Source organism: Gymnoscopelus braueri, assembly GCF_963280865.1.
Source record: "Gymnoscopelus braueri genome assembly, chromosome: 12".
Lineage (NCBI taxonomy): Eukaryota > Metazoa > Chordata > Actinopteri > Myctophiformes > Myctophidae > Gymnoscopelus > Gymnoscopelus braueri.
In genome coordinates, this window is record NC_137614.1 from 2,042,895 (window position 1) to 2,065,797 (window position 22,903).

General features: G+C 40.8%; 1 protein-coding gene across 2 annotated transcripts; it reads right to left on the reverse strand.

Annotated features, from left to right (window-relative positions):
• Positions 1-1,543: 1,543 nt before the first annotated feature.
• Positions 1,544-22,654, reverse strand: LOC308097114 (glycerol-3-phosphate dehydrogenase [NAD(+)], cytoplasmic). Of its 2 annotated transcripts, XM_080444711.1 has the most exons (9): positions 22,550-22,654; positions 18,448-18,625; positions 15,428-15,568; positions 14,626-14,764; positions 9,824-9,936; positions 8,875-9,111; positions 4,887-4,993; positions 2,183-2,304; positions 1,544-2,122 (listed from the first exon to the last, which is right to left on the reverse strand). In XM_080444711.1, exons 1-8 carry the CDS (start codon positions 22,591-22,593, stop codon positions 2,208-2,210), a joined length of 1,056 nt encoding a protein of 351 aa, XP_080300837.1. In that variant the 5' UTR covers positions 22,594-22,654; the 3' UTR covers positions 1,544-2,122; positions 2,183-2,207. The 2 variants fall into 2 exon arrangements, with proteins under 2 accessions (XP_080300837.1, XP_080300836.1); XM_080444710.1 differs by having other exon boundaries at positions 1,544-2,304.
• Between the last annotated feature and the right edge of the window lie 249 nt (positions 22,655-22,903).

Consider the following 22,903-nt stretch of genomic DNA (forward strand, 5'->3'; position numbering starts at 1 on the left):
AAGTAGTGAAAATAGCAGATCTACAAGCTCACAACGCATCGTGTTGTGAGCTTGTAGATCGGCTGTTTTCACCATTAATTTCTTTTTTTTTAATAATAAAAACCGAGCGGTTTTGGACATACAAGGTTTCCACCGAAGGCGACAAAGTGATAGCGGTCTCAGTTCAAAGCCCAGAAATTAGATTATTTACGACAGGATGAAGACGCGCGGTGCAGGTTCAAAAGCAAAAGTAATGAGATGTTTATGATGCTTGCGAGAGACCGCACGGCAAAATGAAAGCGATATGATGACATTAGAATCCATTTATTTCAAAGGCAAAATGTTAATTTGACATTTTATTCCATTGCACATTAGCCACTGAGTGATCTATTCAAAAGGCAGGGTCGTGGTAACAAATGGCATTTCGGGAGGACGTTTGACCCATTAAAACTGGGAACGCAACTGCATAAAGACTTTAACCATTATTTTATACTTTGGCTATTCAAAAATAGCGGATCTACAAGCTCATAGCACGGCAACCGTGAACATTTTTGCAAATCTTTGACTATATATTGTTTTTAAATCGAACATTTATAACTCAAATCTTTGCTTCTGGGGGGTCCCTGGAACAACATATTTTGAGATGGGGGTCCACGGCCAAATACATATAATTTTGGGGATCCTTGACATTGAAAAAGATAGAGCAACAACGTTTTTTCAGATTTTCAGAACAAATAACATTTGTTTGACAGTTACAGAGTTTTCGCTTTAAAGAATTGATATTCAAAGATTTGCAAAAAAAATCACGATTTCAAAAAAATTGCCAAACGTATAAAATAATGGTTACAGCTCAAATCTACAATGACACAGATGCATTCCCGGTCGTAAAGGGTTAAGAGAATCATCAAGTCTTTGGTTTCTCAAAGCAGCAGCAGCAGACCAGGCCAAGACTTTTAGCAACCACACATTGTATAATAAGGCACTTTTTCCAAGAACAGGTTGCTATGCACATTCACAGTAGGCTAACATACAGTACATGATTTCAACTTAGAAACGCAACACACAGGTAAAGGAACTGATCACAATAAATATTAAAACAAGCAGATTAAGTGAGGTATCACATTCAACAACAACAAAAGAGTGCCATTGGCATTACATTGGACGGCAAGGTTAATGATTATTTTAAGGTATGGTAGGACTGGGCCACATGGACATAAAATCTAATATCACAATATTTTTTTACCTCTATCGATATCGTGACGATCGAGTTTCTTTTGCATTTTCACAAATGTTCAAAAAAAGAGAAAATGGGTCATTGGGAGCTTGTAGGTCGGCAATTTTTGGGAACATTTCAGACACAAGTCCAACGAAGCCTCCGTGAAGCGTGAACAAGAGTTCCACACGTCAGTGGAGGATGGGGGACTTGTTGCGTCTCAGCTGTGGAGCGACAAGGTGGTCTCTCATCTATTTAACCACTTAAACCCCAACATCCGTATTGTGGGGAAAAGCTTTCGCTGAAAATAGCAGATCGACAAGCTCATTGCAACACACGTTGTGAGCTTGTCGATCTGCTATTTTCAGCGAAAGCTTTCCCCACAATAACAGAAAACGGAAAAGACCCCAGCGTAGAGCCCTGAGGGACTCCGCTCCACCATATGGGGGTTTAAGTGGTTAATAACGGGTTAACAAACTGGGAGTGGTGACAATGAATTCCTGTTTCAAGGTCAATACATGCTCCTTCTGACGACGGAAAAAAAGAAACGTTAGGTTTCGGACGGGCTTTCCCCGACTAGTTGGGCCAGTCAGGGGTCATGGGGGTGCAGGAGGAGTGGTGTCGTGGAGTAGAATAGTTATCTGAATGACGTCAAACTGTAGTCCTCATCACCTCCCTTTACCAAACAAAGTTCGGACGTGGGAAGGAGCCTGTGTTGCGCTTCAGTCTGTGGTTCTGGATGGTTCTGTCTGCGAGCATCCGAGTCAGTCAGTGTTTCTGGATGGTTCTATGTGTTTACGTGTTCTGGATGGTTCTATGTGTTTACATGTGTTTTGGATGGTTCTATGTGTTTACATGTGTTCTGGATAGTTCTATGTGTTCTGGATGGTTCTATGTTTACATGTGTTCTGGATGGTTCTATGGATGGTTCTATGTTTACATGTGTTCTGGATGGTTCTATGTGTTCTAGATGGATGGTTCTATGTTTACATGTGTTCTAGATGGTTCTGTGTGTTTACATGTGTTCTGGATGGTTCTGTAAACAGCTGATGAACTCTGTAACAGGACGGCTCTGGTAGCAGATCTGATAGACAGCGGTGAACAAGGGGAACCTGGGAAAACAGCAGAGTCAGTGTAAAACGTTGTGCATATCAAATGATCTACAGACAGGGTTATTGATATTATAGCTGACTGAAACTAAGTGGGAAGAATATAAGATCCGAGCACTCAAAAAATACTTGCCCTGACGAAGACCAGTTAGGAAATATGTAGGCTTTTATATTGACATGATTAAAGTACATTGATTTTACGCCTTCTCCTTCGTTCCTTTTATGAGTTCTCTGATCTTTTCTTTTTTTTTTGTTCAAGTCATTCCCGTTGATCCTAGAAGTAAAGCAACAATCTACGTTTTTAACTCTATTTGTATCTCATTTGCAGAGAGAAAGAGAGATCAACTACTGTAGGTGCTCAAATACATTTCGGTATCTGAAACTAAAACAAAAAGAGAGAAGAAAATGAACATAGGCAAGAGTAAGACTAACAAACAAAAGAATTGCATGTAAAGTCAATTTCGTCATTTTAGGGGCAAGGCCACTTGGCCTTTGGCATTGTCCATTTTTTGAGGGCACAAAGGCCAAATGCCAGGGCAGGAAGGCCATCAAATAAAAATAAAAAAAAGATTTGTGTCCATTGAAAGAATTAATTGCATTTTAAGGGTTAAGGATGATTTTAAATTTAATATGTAAACTATCTGCAGTGAAACAAAATAAAAAACTAGAAAAAGTGCTCCTCGGAGCACAGGTCTCCGCCAGGTCAGGTAGGTTATTGTGGCCTCCTGGTGGCCAATGTGAAAAGGGTGCCAGTTCTTCTTAGGCCTTGCACGACAATCGGACACTGACTGCATTCATGATTTGAGGCATTTTGTTAAAAAGATTTATTTTGCTAAATTAGACCTGCTGGTGGCGCTATAACAGGCCAATGTTAAAAGGGTGGCATTTGTTCCTCAACATAGTGTGAATGTGTGTGCAAAGTTTGACCGCAATCGGACGGTGCGTTCATGATTTGTGGAATTTTGTTCAAAACAAGCCAATTATGCAAACTTTAGATGTCAATCTTAGGTGCGTTCATGATTTGTGGAATTTTGTTCAAAACAAGCTTTAGATGTCAATCTTAGCCAATCAGAATGGAATATGAAAAATCAAACACATCCGTCTTGATCACATGACTATAGAGATCATGTGTACCGATTTGCGTGAAATTTGGATAAAATTGGAAGGAGTAGTATAAAATAATGTGTTTTACATAAGTCGGCCTCCTGGTGGCGCTATAAAAGGCAGATGTGAAAAATGCAGGGCAAAGGTTTTTCCTTGACCTCTAGGGAGTGTGCAAACAAAGTTTTACACAGATCGGTGCAGTTATAGGTAAAAACACGAATCGGCCGGTTACAGCGCCACCATGAGGCTGATTTAAAAAATGGTATTTCTTCCTCGGCCTAATGGGAATGTGCGTGCAAAATTTCACGGAAATTGCATGCTGTGTTCATGATTTGAGGCATTTTGTTCAAAACGGAGCACTCCTGCAAACTTTGGAAGACATTTTTAGCCAATCAGGATGGAAAATGACAAATCTGAAAGTCCCGTTTCGTTTAATGACTATAGAGATACTGTGTACCGATTTGCGTGTTTTTGGACAACATCTGTAGGAGTACTGTCAAAAAATATGTTTTGCACAAATCGGCCTCCTGATGGCGCTATAAAAGGCCCATGAGAAAAAATTGGGGCAGAGGTTCTGAATTGGCATCCAGGGAGTGTGTGTGCACAGTTTCGCTGCATTCAAGCCAACGGTGCCGGAGATTAGCTGGTCACAGACGGAAGGACAGACACACGGACGGACGGACGGACGGACGGACAGACAGGGGGAAAAACATACTCTCTCGCCATGCCTTTCGGCCTGGCGGAGACAATAATGGTATTTACAATCTGATCCATGCTCAGTCATGGTTTAAAGATGGGGACTCAGGGGAGTTAAGAATTCAGAATCTCAACAAAAGACACTGGTGTCTACTGTACATGACAAGAAAAAGACACTTGTGTCTACATAAGACAGGAGAAAGTGGTGCTGTCAGCTGGGGCATTAAGGCCACAGTGGCCTCAGGGCATGCCATTTTTTGAGGGGCACAAGGCCAAACTGAGGGGTAACAATGGCCATGGCCTTCGTGGCCTCCCTGAAATTCCTGCCCTGCATGTAACAATCGTCTTCGTTTCAGTTTTTTCCCACCATCATATGTGATGTCATGCGTTCTTTCATCTTAACCCGTTTCCACCTTCTATAAATCAAGGCTTTCCTCATAATACCAGAAAAACTGACACAAAATCAAATCAAGGCTTTCCTCATAATACCAGAAAAACTGAAACAAAATCAAATCAAGGCTTTCCTCATAATACCAGAAAAACTGAAACAAAATCAAAAGAAAACTATGGTAAAACTAGTCAATTCCATGTATGTACCAATTATGCACTTGTAAAACTAACTGAACGTGAAATCAAACACCAAACTGAAAAAAACAAACTAATTAATACTTCAAAATGACATATAGCACTCAACACTCAGTTGTTATAGTAGTATATAAAGACTGCTTTGCCTTTCCTAATTCAGAGCATTGAGCCCTCATGAGGTTCCATGCATCTTAACTTACTTGTCGGTGAGTTTCTTGTTGTCTAGGATGGTGTGCACTTCAGCAGCGGTTGCAGGTCCCTGCAGCTTCTGACCGTTTAACATCTCCTTCTCCAGCTCCTCTATGGACTGATACAGAGAGGAGAGAAACAATACTGTATGACCTACTGTAGGTGTACCATCTTTTTCTCCAGCTCAGAGAGAAACAAGTACCGGTTATCATCATAATCAGTACCAGGGTATTGAGAGAGTTTTGATTTGGCAACTGTCAGGCTGCTGAACAAAACGCCTGTGTTTAACTGATTTGCACTAAACTGATGCACGTACAGTATATTATGTTTTATTAGGTCTTCCTTTAGAACTTCACTATACTGATGCACATACAGTATGTTTTAGGTCTAACTTTAGGACTTCGAGCTAATTCTTTTTTTTTAATTTTTTAGTTTTTAACCCATTTAGACTGGGAAATAGTCTCTATCATTTTTAGATTTCTTTGGCTATTCAAAAATAGCAGATCTACAAGCTTGTAGATCTGCTATTTTAGAAAAATCGTGAAAATGTCTGCAAATCTTTGAATGTATATTTTTTACTCAAATCTTTGCTTCTGGGGGATTCTAAAAGTGTCTTCTAAATCCTAACATAACTTTTTTGGGAAACGTATGTTGCTATACATATCAGTGGTTCTCAAGCTTTTTCATGTCAAGGACCCCCAAAATTATATTTATTTGGCCGCGGACCCCCATCTGAAAATATTTTGTTCAAGGGACCCCCAGAAGCAAAGATTTGAGTAAAAAAAATACATTCAAAGATTTGCAGACATTTTCACGATTTTTCTAAAATAGCAGATCTACAAGCTTGTAGATCTGCTATTTTTGAATAGCCAAAGAAATCTAAAAATGATGCACTACATGTGATTTAGGACCTCTTTAAATGACATGATACTGGTTTTTAACATGCTATTTTCAGGCGCCCCCCCCCCCCCCCATTCTTTACTTCTAATTCTCTTTTACTCCTTGAACTGCAAACGTGAAAGCTTTGCATAACAGAGAGTTTCACCTCACTTTTGAACTTTATATAGTAGATATACTCTTGTAAAAAAAGAAGTATAAGTCAGGAAGATATGAACAAATAAATACCGCCTAAGCCTAGTTAGTATGGCCTCATTTAAGGGGACACATCTTTATCTTTGACTATACAGAATCCCTAATTATTATTTTTTAAATGTGTTTGGTCAATCATATCTATGTTCTGTACTAGTTGCATTGTGTCTTAAATCTGTCCATGTCTCTTAACACAAAGATGTTCTATTGGTATTATGGATTATCCATTTGTGGGATGATGAGCTCATCAGCTGATTATATGGGCAGACGTCCCAAGTCCCGTTATCTGTGCTCACTAGAACAACCAGCTGTTCAGTATGAAGGAATAATCAGGACATATTTATTCAGTAGCGGGTGGAAGAACAATAATATGCAGCCACAACAGCCTTCTACCCCCACCTCATACCTCAGTCCATACCTCAACCAGCTTTTATTCTTACTAATAACCAGATTATACCAGCTCAGTGACCTTATGGCTAGAGTGTCCGCCCTGAGATTGGGAGGTCAGGGTTCAATCCCCCGGCCGGGTCAAACCAAAGAGTGGTAATGGGACCCAATGCCTCGGATCCCTGCTTGGCACTCAGCATCAAAGGTTGGATTGGGGTGTAAAGTCCCTGTGACATACTAGTGTCATGTCCAGGGGGCGTACTTCTGCATCATGGCTGGGGGATGTATTTGGACATCAAGCCGCCTCACGCTACAGATTAGTGAGTTCAAGCAACTACAGGCTACTGCATCACTAAGAACCTCTAGCTGTATAGTCAAGACACTACACTTCATACTGAATAAGAAACTTTACCCCTGAATTCAAGCCCGTCATTTGCCATCCGTCATTTTGTTTACAACTAATGCCCCGACTGTCATGTTTTCTTCTCCCTGGCTGTGGTGGTGGTGATGATAGCAGTATATTCTGGCAACTTTTCCTGCCAACATTCCAAATGACTGGTCCCAGGTTCAACGTCCAGAAATAAGCCCAAGTTATGGCATTCCATTCCTCAGCCCGGGGTTTGTCGCAGGTCAGACAACATGGTTGTGTTTGTTACTCTAGCCGTCTAGCACACACACCACGACCGAGCTGATGCAACAACTGTTGAATAGGCTCTATGCACAGCAGCCATTATTGGAAAGAAATTGGGCCTCTTCCTTTACTTCACAGGTGTTACCAATGGTACTAATGAAGGCTCTGTTCCATTTAGTGTAGCACAGTGGTTCTCAAACGTTTTCATTTCAAGGACCCCCCATAACTCATAGAGTGTACACATGGAACCAAATGGACCCATAAGGGGCCATTTGGAAACCCCTCAAGGAACCATGAGGGTCCCTGGACCACACCTTGGAGCACTGGTGTAGCAGAGTGTTTCCAGTAACCCAACATGCACAACATCAGCACCCTGACTCTGTTTGACCATGAATGGAACAGAGCCTTCATTAGTATCACTGGTAACACCTGAAGGAAGAGGCCCAATTTCTTTACAATAATGGTTGAGTGCCTATCGAGTCTAGAGGTACAACACTGCTGTTAATCCAGCTAATTGGTTTAATTCATTATTATATATTTTAGATAATTATATTAAAAAACATTGCATTTTTTTCCATAAATCAGTGCTATTGAACACCCTTAACGCCTGCGTGTTGATTAAAACAATATTAAACCAATGAAAAGTATTAAAAAGTGCTTCTGACAAAACCAGCTAACTCCATTGGATCCTCAAACTTTCTGTTAAACCAGCTAACCCTACCAAAGGGGGGAGGAGTTAGCTGGTTTTGCTGACTCCAGGCTCCACCCCTTTTGACCTCCAACCTCATTGTGAGCTTGGAGGTCCATTCAGCTGTTCTTATCAATGATGAACAAAACCTCCTAACTCCACTTTTGTTTAGTTTTAGTCATTTCCTGAAAAATGAACATTTTGGAGTTAGCTGCTTTCTGCCGGACAGCAGAGATATACCGTATGCGATCAATTACATTTTCTGGCTTCAATTCTGTGATACAAAAAAAAAAATGCTTCTCGATTATTTGATTAATCTAAAAGGTAATCAATAGGATAATCGCTAAGAAAATAATTGAATCATGCAGCCCTAGATAGGTCCCAGATTGTGAAGATTATGGCATCAATGGTTGCATAATCTCAACCAGATTGCTGTACAGTGACCCTAGTTAACCCTGCCATGACACCAGAAGCTGTTACTCCATCAGTGCAACAATCAGCACAGTGTTCTCCAAGACGTCTTGGTACTTTGACCCGGCCATCCAGCCACTGCAGACAGTGCCAGTCCCAGAGAGAGATGTTGGCACACATTCCATGCCCAGCAGGCACTCGCTCTCGGGGGGGCACCTCACCAGCCTCATACAAAGGACAAGTGAACCAAAACGAGCGCTCCTCAAAAACAACAGGCTTGGGAATCTGTTGGGAATCGCTGCCATAACCCATTGAATTGTCATTTTAAGTTTTCTTTGGGCTATTCAAAAATAGCAGACATACAAGCTCAAAGTGCGGGACTGAGTGCCGTGCTATGAGCTTGTATATCTGAATTATTTTGAAAAATCAAAAACATTTTTGCAAATCTTTGAATATATATATATTTTTTTAAAGTGAAAGTTTTTAACTAAAATTTGGGGGTTTTACTTATGTTGCAATAATATCAGTGGTTCTCAAACTTTTTCATGTCAAGGACTCCCAAAATGATATGTATTTGGCCGTGGACCCCCATCTCAAAATATGTTGTTCCAGGGACCCCCAAGAAGCAAAGATTTGAGTTACAATCTTTTGACTTTTACTCAAGTACATTTTGAAATCCCGGACTTTTCCTTGTAACAGACTACATTACAGTATTGATACTTTTACTTAAGTAAAACATTTGAGTACTTTTTCCACCACTGTTTTTGTTTTCACACCAATCCATCGCTCTCACCTTCCCCGTCTTGGCGAAGGCCTCGGCCACCTTGCGGTTGCGTCCGCCGTAGCACGTGGTGATGAGGTCGGCCACGCCGCAGCTCTCCAGGAAGGTGGCGGAGGACACGGGTCCCGCCGTGCAGAAGATGCGGGCGAAGGCGATCATCTCCATCAGGCCCAGCCGGATCACCGCCGCCTTGGTGTTGTCCCCGAAACCCAGGCCGTCGCAGAACCCCGCCCCCACCGCCACGATGTTCTGGAGAACAAAAACACACACTGTTAACCCATTAAGACCTGAGGCCGCTTCTAAGCATTTTCTAAATCCTAACAGTTTGAGCTTGTAGAGCTGCTTGTAGAGCTGCTATTTTTGAATAGCCAAAGAAAGCTAAAGTGACACAGATGTGTTCCAGGTCTTACTACAAAACACCAACACAACACTACAGTACTACAGCAACAACTACACAACACCAGTGGTGTAATGTAACTAAGTACATTTACTCAAGTACTGTACTGGAGTATTTCCAATTTTCAGTGCTTTTACTACTCCACTACATCTCAGAGGCAAATATTGTACTTTTACTCCACAACAATTATTTGAAAACTTTACTTACTAGTTACTTTGTAGATTTAAATTATTATTACTAAACATACATTAACCACTTAAACTCCATATATATATTCCGGCTATTTGAAAATAGCCGAAAATAGCTCACAACGCGTCGCGATGCGGCGCGTTGCGGCGCGTTGCGGCGCGTTGCGAGCTTGTAGATCTGCTATTTTGAAAAGATTACTTGAAATGGGACATTCTGCATAATGAGTACTTCAACTTTCGGTACTTTAAGAATACTTTTGTACTTTTACTCAAGTACATTTTGAATTCCGGACTTTTACTTATGGAGTATTTCTACATTGCAGTATTGATACTTTTACTTAAGTACAAAATGTGAGTACTTTTTTCCACCACTCACCTTCAGAGCTCCACAGATTTCCACAACATCATATTCTTCCACCACCGTGACTCGGAAGTTCTTGGTCTGCATCAGTTCCTTCAGCAGAGCACCATGGTCCTTATTCTTACACCCTGTACACAGACAGTAATGGTCCTTATTCTTACACCCTGTACACAGACAGTAATGGTCCTTATTCTTACACCCTGTACACAGACAGTAATGGTTCTTATTCTTACACCCTGTACACAGACAGTAATGGTTCTTATTCTTACACCCTGCACACAGACAGTAATGGTCCTTATTCTTACAACCTGCACACCAATCTGGGAACCCATCGCCAACTGAAAATGAAAAACAGCGCCCTCTGCTGTTTGTTCTATGTCTGTTGGCTCTGGGCGGAAGAAAACGTAACGCCAGAGCGCAAGGAAACCGGTGTTTGTTGTATGCCTTCAGCGCATCACTTCCGGTTGGTGCGACTATGTTTTCATTCCCACTAACAATATTTCTACACGGAACACTAACACCACTTCTCCCAGAGAACATGGATCGTATTGGTTATAAGCCCACTTGTTTCTATGATGAAAGAGTAAGTTAAAATGTGAATATCTTTCCGTGGTTTTGTCTGCTCCGCGGACGCTATTGTTAAATTAGTTTCGGTTTGTTTCGAGGGGGGAAGGATCGACGGACACGTGAATCCCGCCCACTACATTTGATTGGGTAAAGCGCGGCCTGCTTCCTGATCTGAAGGCACGCCCATGCGCACACGTTATGACGAACCTCCCCGACAGATTCCAACGCAGTGCAGAAGCTGTTCTTGAGAGATTACCTGCACAGACAGTAATGGTTCTTATTCTTACACCCTGCACACAGACAGTAATGGTTCTTATTCTTACACCCTGCACACAGAAAGTTTGATTGATTGAATACTTTATTAGCAGTAAAGCACAGGAAAGTACAGTTCAATACGAGGTCTGCCAAGAGGACTTTTAAACCAAAGAAAGCCTATGGCTTGTTTCCATTGGGGTCCTTTGTACTCAATTCATCAAAACATTTAATGACAGACAAATATACACTACTATGTAATGGTTAAAGGTAGGGTAAGTGATCTTTTTTGTATTTTTTTTTTGTTTTGTTAAAAAGGTACTATATTCTGATAGTAATCATTGCTACAGAGCGTTTGTTCGGTCACAGGGGTCTCTCCAGCTCTTTAGTAAACAGAATAAAGTACATTTTCAGGTAGGTGACAACATTTAACTCATTCAGTGCCATTAACGTGTTTCACGTGTTTTAGCGCTATGGTGCAACGTGCCATTAACGTGTTTCACGTGTTTTTGAAAAAAATAGAAAAAAACAAAAAAAACAAAAAAAAAACTAAAAAAATCTTCTTGAACCCAAGATATCATTATCTGAAGATTTGCAGCTCCATCCACTCCTTGTTTAACTTATAACTGAAAAAGACTGTATCTCGCTTCCTAAGCACTTTTGTTTTACTAAATTTAAAATTGTAATAAAAATTGTAATAGCCAGAAATAGATATTAATAGTTATGGCACTCAATGAGTTAAGCCAATCGGGAGAGAGCACTGAAAATGCCTTTTCTGTTTAATAAAGAGCTGGAGAGACATGGAGACTCCTTTTACTGAACAAACACTCTATAGCAATGAGTACTATCAGAATATAGAGCTATTTAACACTTATTTTAACCAAAGTAAATCACTTACCCTACCTTTAAGTAAAGTAATGGTTCTTATTCTTACACCCTGCACACATACAGTAATGGTTCTTATTCTTACACCCTGCACACATTAAGTCATGTTTTTTATTTGTACTCCCTGCACACAGAAAGAGGAAGGCTTCAGGTCACATGTCTCCTATAGGAGCTACTATACTATAGGGGCAACCGTAGCTGACTGGGTGTAAAGGCTGTCTGGGAACTGGAAGGTTGCCAGTTCAACCCCCGGCTTCCCCTTCATATGAGCTGAAGTGTCCCTTAACAGAGCGCCTTTATTCAACCCTTGAGTGGTAAATGGTGCTTTTATATAGTACCCTTTATCCAAAGTGTAGTTACATTCACGCACACACGCACGCACACACACACACACACACGGTGGAGGAAACCATGCAGGGCACCAACCTTGCAAAAGAAAACTATGAAACTTTTGGCTCATCGTAACCATCTGAGCAGCCATCAGCTGGGTAAAGCCTTAAAAGCAATTGCCCCCTCCCCAGTGACCAGAAAATAAATACTCCCTTTCCTTTATAAGATTAAATAAAGCCACTTGTTTTTACAGAGCAAAAGACTGTATTAATATCCTGTGCAGTGTTAGTCTGTCCTGAGTGAACAGGTGTTATTTTGTCTCTGTCGGAAAATGTCCAAAACGACTTTCCAGGATTCAAATTAAAAAATAGCAAAAGCAGATCTGCTACCTTTGATGCTTTAGTGTGAAGCTGTAGTATGATCAAGTAGGGCGTTAATTTACGAAAAAAAACACAACAATTTAGAATATGGAGATATGTTTCTGCCCGACGACAACGATTTGAGTGTTTTTAGGGTGACTTTCATGCATGGGTGAAAGCAGCCCAGCATCCTTCCTCTTCCCCCCTCAGGCTGACATTACAACAGACACTTGGCAAGGAGGAGAAGTGACAAAATTAACTCCTCGAAAAAAAACACCCTGACCTTAAAAACGTGACTGTTGTGCAAGCAGGGAACTACAGCTGGTGACCCTGTAGTGGCTGAACTACCAGCCACTACGAGTGGATTAAAAAAGAAAATGAACGAAAGAAAGACAAAAATAAACCCACTACCAGTCAGGCAGACTTTTACCAGCCATACATGATAAATAGTATTTTGGGTATATTGCCACGTATTAAAACTTTTTTTTAATGAATAAAAACGTAATTTTGTATGGTAGAGCATGTTAATAATACAATAAAACACATTTTGACCCGATTGACCAAGATTACATTTATCCCCTGAGCAAGCAGGCACACTCTATTAGCCCAATGGTAGAAATGTTAGCACTTGCGCAGGAAACCGGGTTCAAATCTGGGGGTAGAAGAGGAAAGTTACATAGTGCAGCTTTAATATTACTATAGAATACTCTGTTTTCAATGACTATCAACAACCTCTTAAAGTATCTCCATATTTGTACTTTGTGTTTTTTTCGTAAATTAATGCCCTACTTGATCATACTACAGTGTCACACAAAAGCATCCAAAATAGCAGATCTACAAGCTCGAAAAGCAGCGCTAAGCGACGCGTTTTGAGCTTGTCGATCTGCTATTCTTCATTTGAATCCTGAAAAGTAACATATGAGGTTTCTACCCGACAGAAATGATAAGTAACATTAGCATGATTTTGTGTTGACTACTGGCAGGACTGCAAATGTATGAGGGCTAAAAAAAGGTGTTCTCAGATCAAACCCCTGTTGGGAGGTCTGGGGCACGATGATAGGGCTTGATGATCTAACCCGGGCAAATGTAGAGCAGCCGCCTATCAGTGTGAAACACTTATCATTTAATGACAGAGCAAACTGACACACCTCAACTAACTGTTTGTTCAAACACCGTCAGCCTCTCTCTGAAGTAAATAAATATGAAAATGATTAGATTGATGATTACAGTGTGTGTGTGTGTGTGTGTGTGTGTGTGTGTGTGTGTGTGTGTGTGTGTGTGTGTGTGTGTGTGTGTGTGTGTGTGTGTGTGTGTGTGTGTGTGTGTGTGTGTGTGTGAAATCTAAAGCCCCTCTGTCAACAGTGTTGTCAGTGAGAGTGCTCTCTTCCTCTCTCCGTAGTGATTGTCTTCCAAAAATAACTGATCTACACGCTGGCCACGCTTCAAATTGCGAGGCATCGTTCACTTGTAGATCTGCTCTTTTTTAGCACATGGCTCCCTCTAAGCTGACAACGGTAGCACAACTCTCAACATGCACTCATTTAAGGACACTCTCCCAGTGAGGTCGCTTGAATTGACCCGTTTCATTGGTCCTGTAAACGCAGCATCAAATGCTGCACACGCGCACACGCACACGCACGCACACACATTTTTTTATAGCAGCGCTTTAGGCAGAACCACAAACAGACAGCAGAAGCTATTTCTTGAATGAAAATTCTAATATTGAGGAAGTTGGCTCCTAATATGTTTCCACAGCCAGAGTGGGTGGATAGTCTCCATCATTTACCAGCCAAAGCAATAGATGTGGTGGGTGTTCATTTTGTTCCCTGCATGCAAGTTTGCCCTGTTTAACCCTTTAAGACCGGGAACGTGTCTGTGTATTATTATTTTTTTCTTTGGCTATTCAAAAATAGCAGATCTACAGCTGAGCTTGTAGATCTGCTATTTTTGAAAAATCGTTAAAAATGTGTGTAAATCTTTGAATATATATATTTTTAAAGCGAACATTTGTAACTCAAATCTTTGCTTCTGGGGGGTCCCTGGAACAACATAATTTGAGATGGGGGGTCCTCGGCTAAATACATACCATTTTGGGGGTCCTTGACATGAAAACGTTTGAGAACCACTGATATTATAGCAACATACATTTTTTCAAAAAAAAAATAGGATTTAGAATACATTTGTAGAATCCCCCTAGAAGCAAAGATTTGAGTTAAAAATGTTCGCTTTGAGCTTGTAGATCTGCTATTTTTTAATAGCCAAAGTATAAAATAATGGTTAAAGCGGTTACAAACATGCGTTCCCGGTTTTAATGTGTTAAACAATCCTCTTAGCCAACATCAAGCAGAAGGTGTTGATACATCAAGCAGAGGGTGTTGATATAAACAAGTAAATATAATAATAATGCATGTATGACCAGCTCACCGATGGTGGTCTCACAGAACTTCTCGTCTGCCACCTCGTTGGCGATATTGGCTCCCATCAGCACACTCATGGTGATGCCCAGCTTGTCCTGGATGACGTCACTGATGAGCTTCAGACCGTCTGGGCCCTCGTCCACACCCTGGAAGATAAACAGAGACTGATGAGCTACAGACAGAACATCTACACCAGTGGTTCCCAAACGTTATGGCTCAAGAGAAATCAAACGTTTGCCTGGGACCCAAACAAGTGAAAATAGCAGATCTACAAGCTCACAACGTGTCACCCTTGCACTAAGATGTTTTAAATTTTAGCGCACAAGAAAATCTTGTGTTTAAATCACCTTTTCTAGTCAGCCTGTGGCCATGTTTTCCCAATGCAATCTTACGGGAGCAGTACTGCGCATGCGGACGGGGGTTGACTGGCCACAGGCTTGTTTCAACCCATCGCTTAGATTTTCTTGACCGCTAAAAGTTGTGAGAGCAGGGGGGCCGACCTTTATCTTTTGAATACGATGTGCGGAAAAGGGTAAGAATCATGCAGAGTGTAAAATATTCGCCGATGTCACCCCCAACAGGCACCCGAGAACCTCATCTCGGAGTTATACAGCGGAGGGAGAGGGAGAGGTTCCGATTGGAGCTAACACACAGTAGGCATATTACGGGTCTTCTCGGATCCACTCGGGTATTGCACATAATGATGGACAGACCCGAGTTCCGAGGTAATATCGCCGATTCCGACCCGGTACTGAGTGATTACGATAATACACGGATCCGACCCGTGCAGGACTCAGGTTCACACTAACCTTGATGAGACTCAGTCCCAGTGCATCTGTCTTTATCTTCCCCTTCATGGTGTCACACACTTTACCGATGAACTGGTGAGGAATGACGAACAGCAGGATGTCTGCATCACAGGACGACTCCAGCAGGTCTGGGACAGCAACCTAGGACAATTTAATTAAAGGACATTTACTCAATTACGGTACATAAACACTTATACCCTATATGGTCAACTCGCAACGCGTTGTGAGATTGTCGATATATCAGAAATACCAGTGGTTTGTCTAACCTTTTGGCCTCAAGGCACCACTATACTTTTTTTTTCATCCACGGTGTCACAGTGCAGCCGAGTCTCCATGGGGTGACTAATCCATAGAAAAAAAGTCATTTTGAGGGTGAACTATCCCTTTAAGACATTGCAAGCACACAGTCTACACAGTTGCTTCCATAAGCTTCCATAAGTGTAAGGTCAGTGTGGTATGTTTCTTTTTTTTAATAAGAGTCATCTTATTTTAAGGGTTTATGTGAATGAGTGGGCACCTGAAATTTTTAATGTATTTGAATTGGATTTGTAAAACATGATGTATGTAATTTGGTAGATGACTCATGGTCATGGTTAGCTTCAGGTGAGTTCATTGATTATTGATTACTGCCCGTTAGCTCTTGGTAGGGTCCACCTTCTATAAAAGACTAATATATTGACAATTTCATAAATAAAATAAAAAAAACTAGACTAAAATGTTAGTGAGGGACTAGAGAAGAGATCCAGTAGAACTAAAAGACAAGACATTTTATGCTTGGTTGCGCTCAGGTGTTGTGCTCTGAAAATAGCAGATCTACAAGCTCACAACGCGTCGCAGTGCGACACGTTGTGAGCTTGTAGATCGGCTATTTTCAGCATGCAACCAAGTGTAAAATCAGCCATTACGACTCCATCAAGGCACCGCCAACATACATTTTAGTCGACTAAATCAACTGTAGATTTAGTCAACTATAATCTTATATTTAGTCGACTAAAACTAGACAAACTAAAACATTTCAGACGACTAAAATATGACTAAAACTAAACGGAATTTTATTCAAAAGACTATGACTAAAACTAAATCAAAATTTGCTGTCAAAATCAACACTGCTGCAGGGCCTTCGTGGAAGGTGTAGCCTGTAATAGTGACGCCTGAGTTGGTTGTTAACTTTTTGTCTGCAAGTATTTATTCTTCAGCCATATTCTGCCCCACCGGTATGGGGCAGAAAGCAGAAACCACACTGGAACAATGGTTATAATAAAGCCTCATTCTGGGCCGTCTGCTGCTCCTGACTCAGCAGACATCTCCAGCGTCAGTTGCTGAATGGGTGTAAGCGTTATTTGCTCTATTTTATGAAACTTCTATTTTTGCCTTTTTATCTAGCCTCCAACATCTGCTGACAGGTCATGTTAGGACGTGTGTGTGTGTGTGTGTGTGTGTGTGTGTGTGTGTGTGTGTGTGTGTGTGTGTGTGTGTGTGTGTGTGTGTGTGTGTGTGTGTGTGTGTGTGTGTGTGTGTGTGTGTGTGTGTGTGTGTGTGTGTGTAATTTTGGTGAGCCTGTGTGAATGGTAGCCTCAGTTTCTTGTCCTTAGCTGACAGGAGTAGCATACTTCTGCTGCTGTAACCTATATCTGCCTCAAGGCTCGACCTGTTGTGTATTCATAGATGCTCCTCTGCATACCTGGTTGTAAGCAGTGGTTACTTGAGTTACTGTTGGCCAGTCTGGTGGCCATTCATTCTCCTCTGACCTCTGGCTTCGACAAGCCATTTTTCGGTGAATAGGTTATATAGGCTTAGATATGGTGGCCTCAAGGTCAATCCCCGACCTTCATTGACCCCTGAGATGCCGTGTAATGGATAAATTAGAATGCCAACCAGTTCTTCTATTATTTCTGTACTATCTAACTGTATTTGAACTAAGGTTTAAACTCACAGCAGGGGTCTTTAGTCAACCACTCTACACATGAATGTGCTAAATCTGACTCACCTACAGCTGTAAATGGAACAGCTGATCTGAATCTTTCATGCTATTCTCACTGTGTCAGCTATGTGTATTTGTGTAACTGTGTATGTGTCGCTCTGATCTTTAGTCCATACCTTATAAGACCATTTAGAATAGCCTGTTTGGTACAATGTGGAGTATAAAGAACTGTGGTAGAGGAGGTTTGGGAGGCTTGTGCCCCGAGGGGAGGTTGGTCAGGCCAGGAAGCCTGGCTCTACGGATCTGTGTATGCTGTTTGCTCTGATGAAATCTTCCGAATAAATGATATAAAACTTCACCTGAATGGAATATAATATTTCTATTACAGCGGAGGAGGAACAAGCGCGGCGGACGACAACACAGACGTTGGAAAGGAAGTCAACAGCCTGCTACCACAACTTCCTCTTGCTCACTGACATGCCATAGCTGGAACGTAAATGCAGCATAGGACATGACCTTTGTAACCCCACAGTCTTAGCAATTTTTGCCTAAGACTGTGGCCTTTTAGCCTTTTTGTCACATGGCCCATTGCCATGGGCACCTGCTTGACATGAAAATGTTTGAGAACCACTGGTCTTGACCATGTCTACAGGCCTAAATGCATTGAATTGCTTGCTGCCATATGACTGGCCGATTAGTGTGGGGTGTGTCTCATAAAGTGGCCGTTGGTGAGTTATTTTTTTTAATATCGTTGCTGTCGGGCAGAAACCTCTTATTTCCATGTTTTAACTTTTTGTAACTTTTTCGTAAATGAATGCCCTACTTGATCATACTACAGTGTCGCACAAAAGTAGCAGATCCACAAGCTCCAAACGGGGCTTTCAGATCTCCTACTTTTGAAACTTTTGAATTTGAATCCTGTTTTGGACATGAGGTTTCCACCCGACACAGACGATTATTATACAGCGCAAAATGCCCCTGAATCAAACTCCAGCAATGAACATTAAGGCGAAGCAGCACGAAGCTGACATTCATTCCAGTCAGTTTCATGGTGTTGAAAAGGGTGAGAGATCTTTATAAAAACCAAAGTGTTTCTCACCACATTGGGAGGCAGCTTGCGTCCAGGGAGGTACTTCACGTTCTCATGGTCCGTGTTGATGATCTCTGTCAGTTTGCGCCCGTCGACCGTCTCTTCAAACACCCACATCTTTACAGTGTCGTCAAACTTTGAGTTCTGAGCAGCGTTGGTGCCGACTATCTTGGCGATGGCAGAACCCCTGCATGTGTTTGGAGAGACACAGAAGGATTAAGACAGGGTTTGGGGGGTCATCTTGCTAACTTAATTAATGTTCAATTCACACTACAGTGTAGTCAGAGAAGTTTAAAAGCAACAAGAACTTGTCAGTCATGGTCTACGCTGTAGCTTCGTGGTCTATTCTGTAGCTTCCAGCAGCAGGACTTAGCAACAACAAAGATATTTCACTGGAGGGAAGCCACATAGCTTTGCTTTTAATATCAGGGGTCAACAATATCACACCGTGGCTTACTGTATATCATATTATATTACATATCGTCACTGTCTGGCCGAAACCAGCAAACTAAATTTTTCAGCTTTTTATTATATTTTTCATAAATCAGTGCTATTAAACACCCTTTACATCTGTGTGTTGGTTAAAAAAATATTGAACCAATGAAAAGTATTAAAAAGCGCTTCTGACAAAACCAGCCAACTCCATTGGATCCTCAAACTGTCTGCTAAACCAGCTAACTCCACCAAAGGGGGGTGGAGTTAGGGGGTTTTGCTAACTCCAGGCTCCACCCCCTTGTGTGAGCTTGGAGGTCCATTCAGCTGTTCTTATCAATGATGGACAAAACCTCCTAACTCCACTTTTTGTTTTGTTTTTTCATTTCCTGAAAAATGAACATTTTGGAGTCATCTGGTTTCTGCCCGACAGCAGAGATATAATAGTATTACTGTATATTATCATATCAGTTCATACTTATTAAAACATTTAATTTATAATGCACTTTACATTTTAAACAAATCTCAAAGTGCTAAGTCCTCTTAGTTCACTGAATTGTTTGTATTAATTCATGACACTGTGAGGATTTCCAAGCAATAAAGTGTGCTGATGTAAAAAATAAAAACGGCACAATAATTTAAAAGGAGACTAATGTTATAACAATGCTGTCCTGAGTGTCCTCCTGGTATATTGTAATCCACTTATGTGAACAACAGCCTTACTGCACAAGAAATAAGATCATTCTAGATGGCATTTTCACTCCTTAATCCACATTAATCAATTAAAGTCAATGTAGTCCATAGTCCCATAGGGGATGTGGTTGTCATGGCTACATTCCACAGATTAAAATCACATTGTGTATAAATGTTGTGACTCACAAGGTTTTTATCAACCATTCAACACCCAACACATCACATGACTACAAAACATACTGGATCACCATTATGTTCTATATCTGTGTGTCTGTCTCTACTGCTGCACCTTGTGTACACAGATACAGATGTTTACTACACATCTGCATCTGCTGCTACTTGTAACCTCTGGTACATACCTGTTGCTTCTAGTGTTGATTTTGACAGCAAATTTTGATTTAGTTTTAGTCATAAGTCTTTTGAATCAAATTCCATTTAGTCATCCCTATTTACTGTTAGTCTAGTTTTAGTCGACTAAATATCATAAGATTTTAGTCGACTAAATCTACAGTTGATTTAGTCGACTAAAATGTATTTTGGCGGGGCCTTGATGGCGTCGTAATGGCTGATTTTACACTTGGTTGCATGCTGATAATAGCCGATCTACAAGCTCACAACGCGCGTTGTGAGCTTGTAAATCTGCTATTTTCAGAGTGCAACAGCCGAGCGCAATCAAGCATAAAATGACTGGTCTTTTAGTTCTACTGGAGGGCTCCGTATCGTACTTCTCCACTAGTCCCTCACTAACATTTTAGTCTAGTTTTTATTTGTTGACGAAATTGTCAATATATTTAGTCATAGTTTTAGTCATCATAGCTTAGTTTTTATTTACTTTTCGTCAGCGATAAAAGGTCGTCGACAAAATCAACACTGGTTGCTTGTATGCTGCTTTTTTATCATGTACATTATCCTGTACATACCTATCTTAATATACAGTTATGCTGCTTTTACTGCCTCAAATAGCATTGCCTTCCTCATGAATACTAGAAATGTTGATCATCAGACCTGTTTCTATCCTGTTTTCCTTGCTCTTCTATTCCCTCTCTCTATTCTTCCACTTTCCTTGAAAACGACAAACATTGGAGCTCCTCCGAACAGATCATTCCTCCCACGTGTCTACACCTGTAAACCTCTGATGTGAAAATAAAGCTAATTCTGATGTCAAATAAATAAATAAATGAACACTGCACAATCATTTGAAAGTAAACTAACGTTATGACAATGCTGTCCTGGAGTATGGTACTTAACGTATATGAAGGCATTTGTCCACTTAATCCACAGCGATCAATGAATCAATGATTCATTGAATGGAACTAAATTCCATTAGGAATGTGGTTTCCATGGTTACATTCCAGACTGAAGCACACTGCGTCCAATATGTGTAATAAAAGCTGTGACTCACACAGTGTTTTATCAACCATTCAACCGCTGTAAAGTAACTAAGTACATTTACTCAAGTGCTGCACTTAAGTACAATTTTGAGGTATTTTGTTTTACTTTCTTCAGTATTTCCAATACTTTAACTTCTCAGAGGCAAATATTGTACTTTTCACTCCACTACAATTATTTGGCAGCTTTAGTTACTAGTTACTTTGCAGATTTTGATTATTATCACAACACATACATTAACCACTTCAGCCTTATGATACTTTTACTTAAGTAAGAAATGTGAGTACTTTTTCCACCACTGCATTCAACAGTCAAGTCAATGCATCGCATGTAGGGCAGGCTACACAACTGACAGTACTATCCATCACCCTTATGCATATGCAGGACACATTGGGCTACTTTTAAACTACTTCACTACAATTATTTGAAAACTTTAGTTACTACTTTGTAGATTTTTATCATTATTACAAAACATACAGTAACCACTTCAGCCATATACGTTTGATTTCAGCCATTTGAAAATAGCAGATCTACAAGCTCACAACATTGTGAGCTTGTAGATCTGCTATTTTCAAAAGATTTTTTATACATTTGAATACTTGTGAAATGGGCCATTCTGCATAATGAGTACTTTCTACTTTTGGCACTTTAAGTACATTTTGATACCAATACTTTCACTCAAGTAAATTTTGAATATCAGACTTTTACTTGTAGCAGAGGATATCTATGCAGTAGTGATACTTTTACTTAAATAAAACATTTACATTTTGAGTACTTTTTCCACCACAGATGCTATTATGTTAATAGCCTAGTAGTCAGACCTGTCTGGTTACTTAGTAACAGTATGTTTACATACATTATTCTGCATGTTAGCAAAGCTCTACTGAAGCCGGTTCGTGCGTTTCTATCCTATGCAGGTTTCACGCACCATTACTGGCACGACACTAGCCTTATTGGATCAAGACTATGATAGATTTTGACATTCGCATGTCTACGATAGTCTTGGGCTGCACCCCCCAGAGCGTCCTGGACTTTCACCAGTAAACCCCGTATTTCTCCGAACATGTACAAATGCAAAATATAAGGTGCATTCCCAGTTGCCCCAAATGTTAACTCAGTATTTGGTGTCTTTGTGAAATGTATTAGTCCGTATTTTTCAATAGATATGTGTTTTAATGCCGTCTGTGGCCGAACACCATTTCCCTCCCTCGTTTACATGAAGTGTAATACCGGCTTTCACCGGATGCGCCCCGTCACTACCACCCATTGAGGAATAAAGGGAATTTCCGACATAATCCCGACACAGACGGGATTAAAACACACATCTATTGAGTAATACAGTGAACAAATCTCCCGAATGTCAAGTTAACATCCGGGGCTACCGAGTCAGCACTTTATACGTTTTTGTTTGTACATGTACGGAGAAGTACGGGCTTTCCGCGCGGATGTCCAGTGACTATTGTGGGGTGAAGCCCAAGACTATCATCATAGATACGAGAGTAAAAGTCAAGTATCGATACAATAGTAAACATGATAGTCTTGATCCAAGGCTAGACACGACACAATATAAAGATGATAATAACAACAAACAATTTACCAGTTGCCGGATCCAATGATGCATATTTTCTTGGGAGCTGCCATTGTAAAGATAGTAAAAATACTGATGCTGATCTCTCTGTCTGCAGTAGCTTTATGGCTTGGATGCGACACAGACCCCTAGAGAGAGAGAGTTACGACACGCTTTGATCTCGCCGCGAAGCGGGGCCGCTATATGGGCTGTAGTTCCAAATATTGGAACTTCCTCATTACGATAGACAGAGCATTTCCGCATTCGATTCTTACTGTGGGAGTGTCGTCACTCTCTTATTATATCACTCTGATGCGACATAACCAACGGAGAGAAGCTTTCATTCTCATTGGCTGCTCCGAGGGCAGACACGGACACGGACAC

Bases quoted from the DNA above. Each gene is read 5' to 3' on its own strand.
- LOC308097114 (XM_080444711.1), bottom strand. From the start codon at position 22,593: ATGGCAGCTCCCAAGAAAATATGCATCATTGGATCCGGCAACTG. The intron at 9,112-9,823 runs GTGAGTGGTGGA...TTTGTTCTCCAG, and splicing joins AAATCTGTGGAGCTCTGAAG to AACATCGTGGCGGTGGGGGC. The intron at 2,305-4,886 runs GTAAGTTAAGAT...CTGTTTTCCCAG, and splicing joins AACAAGAAACTCACCGACAA to GTTCCCCTTGTTCACCGCTG.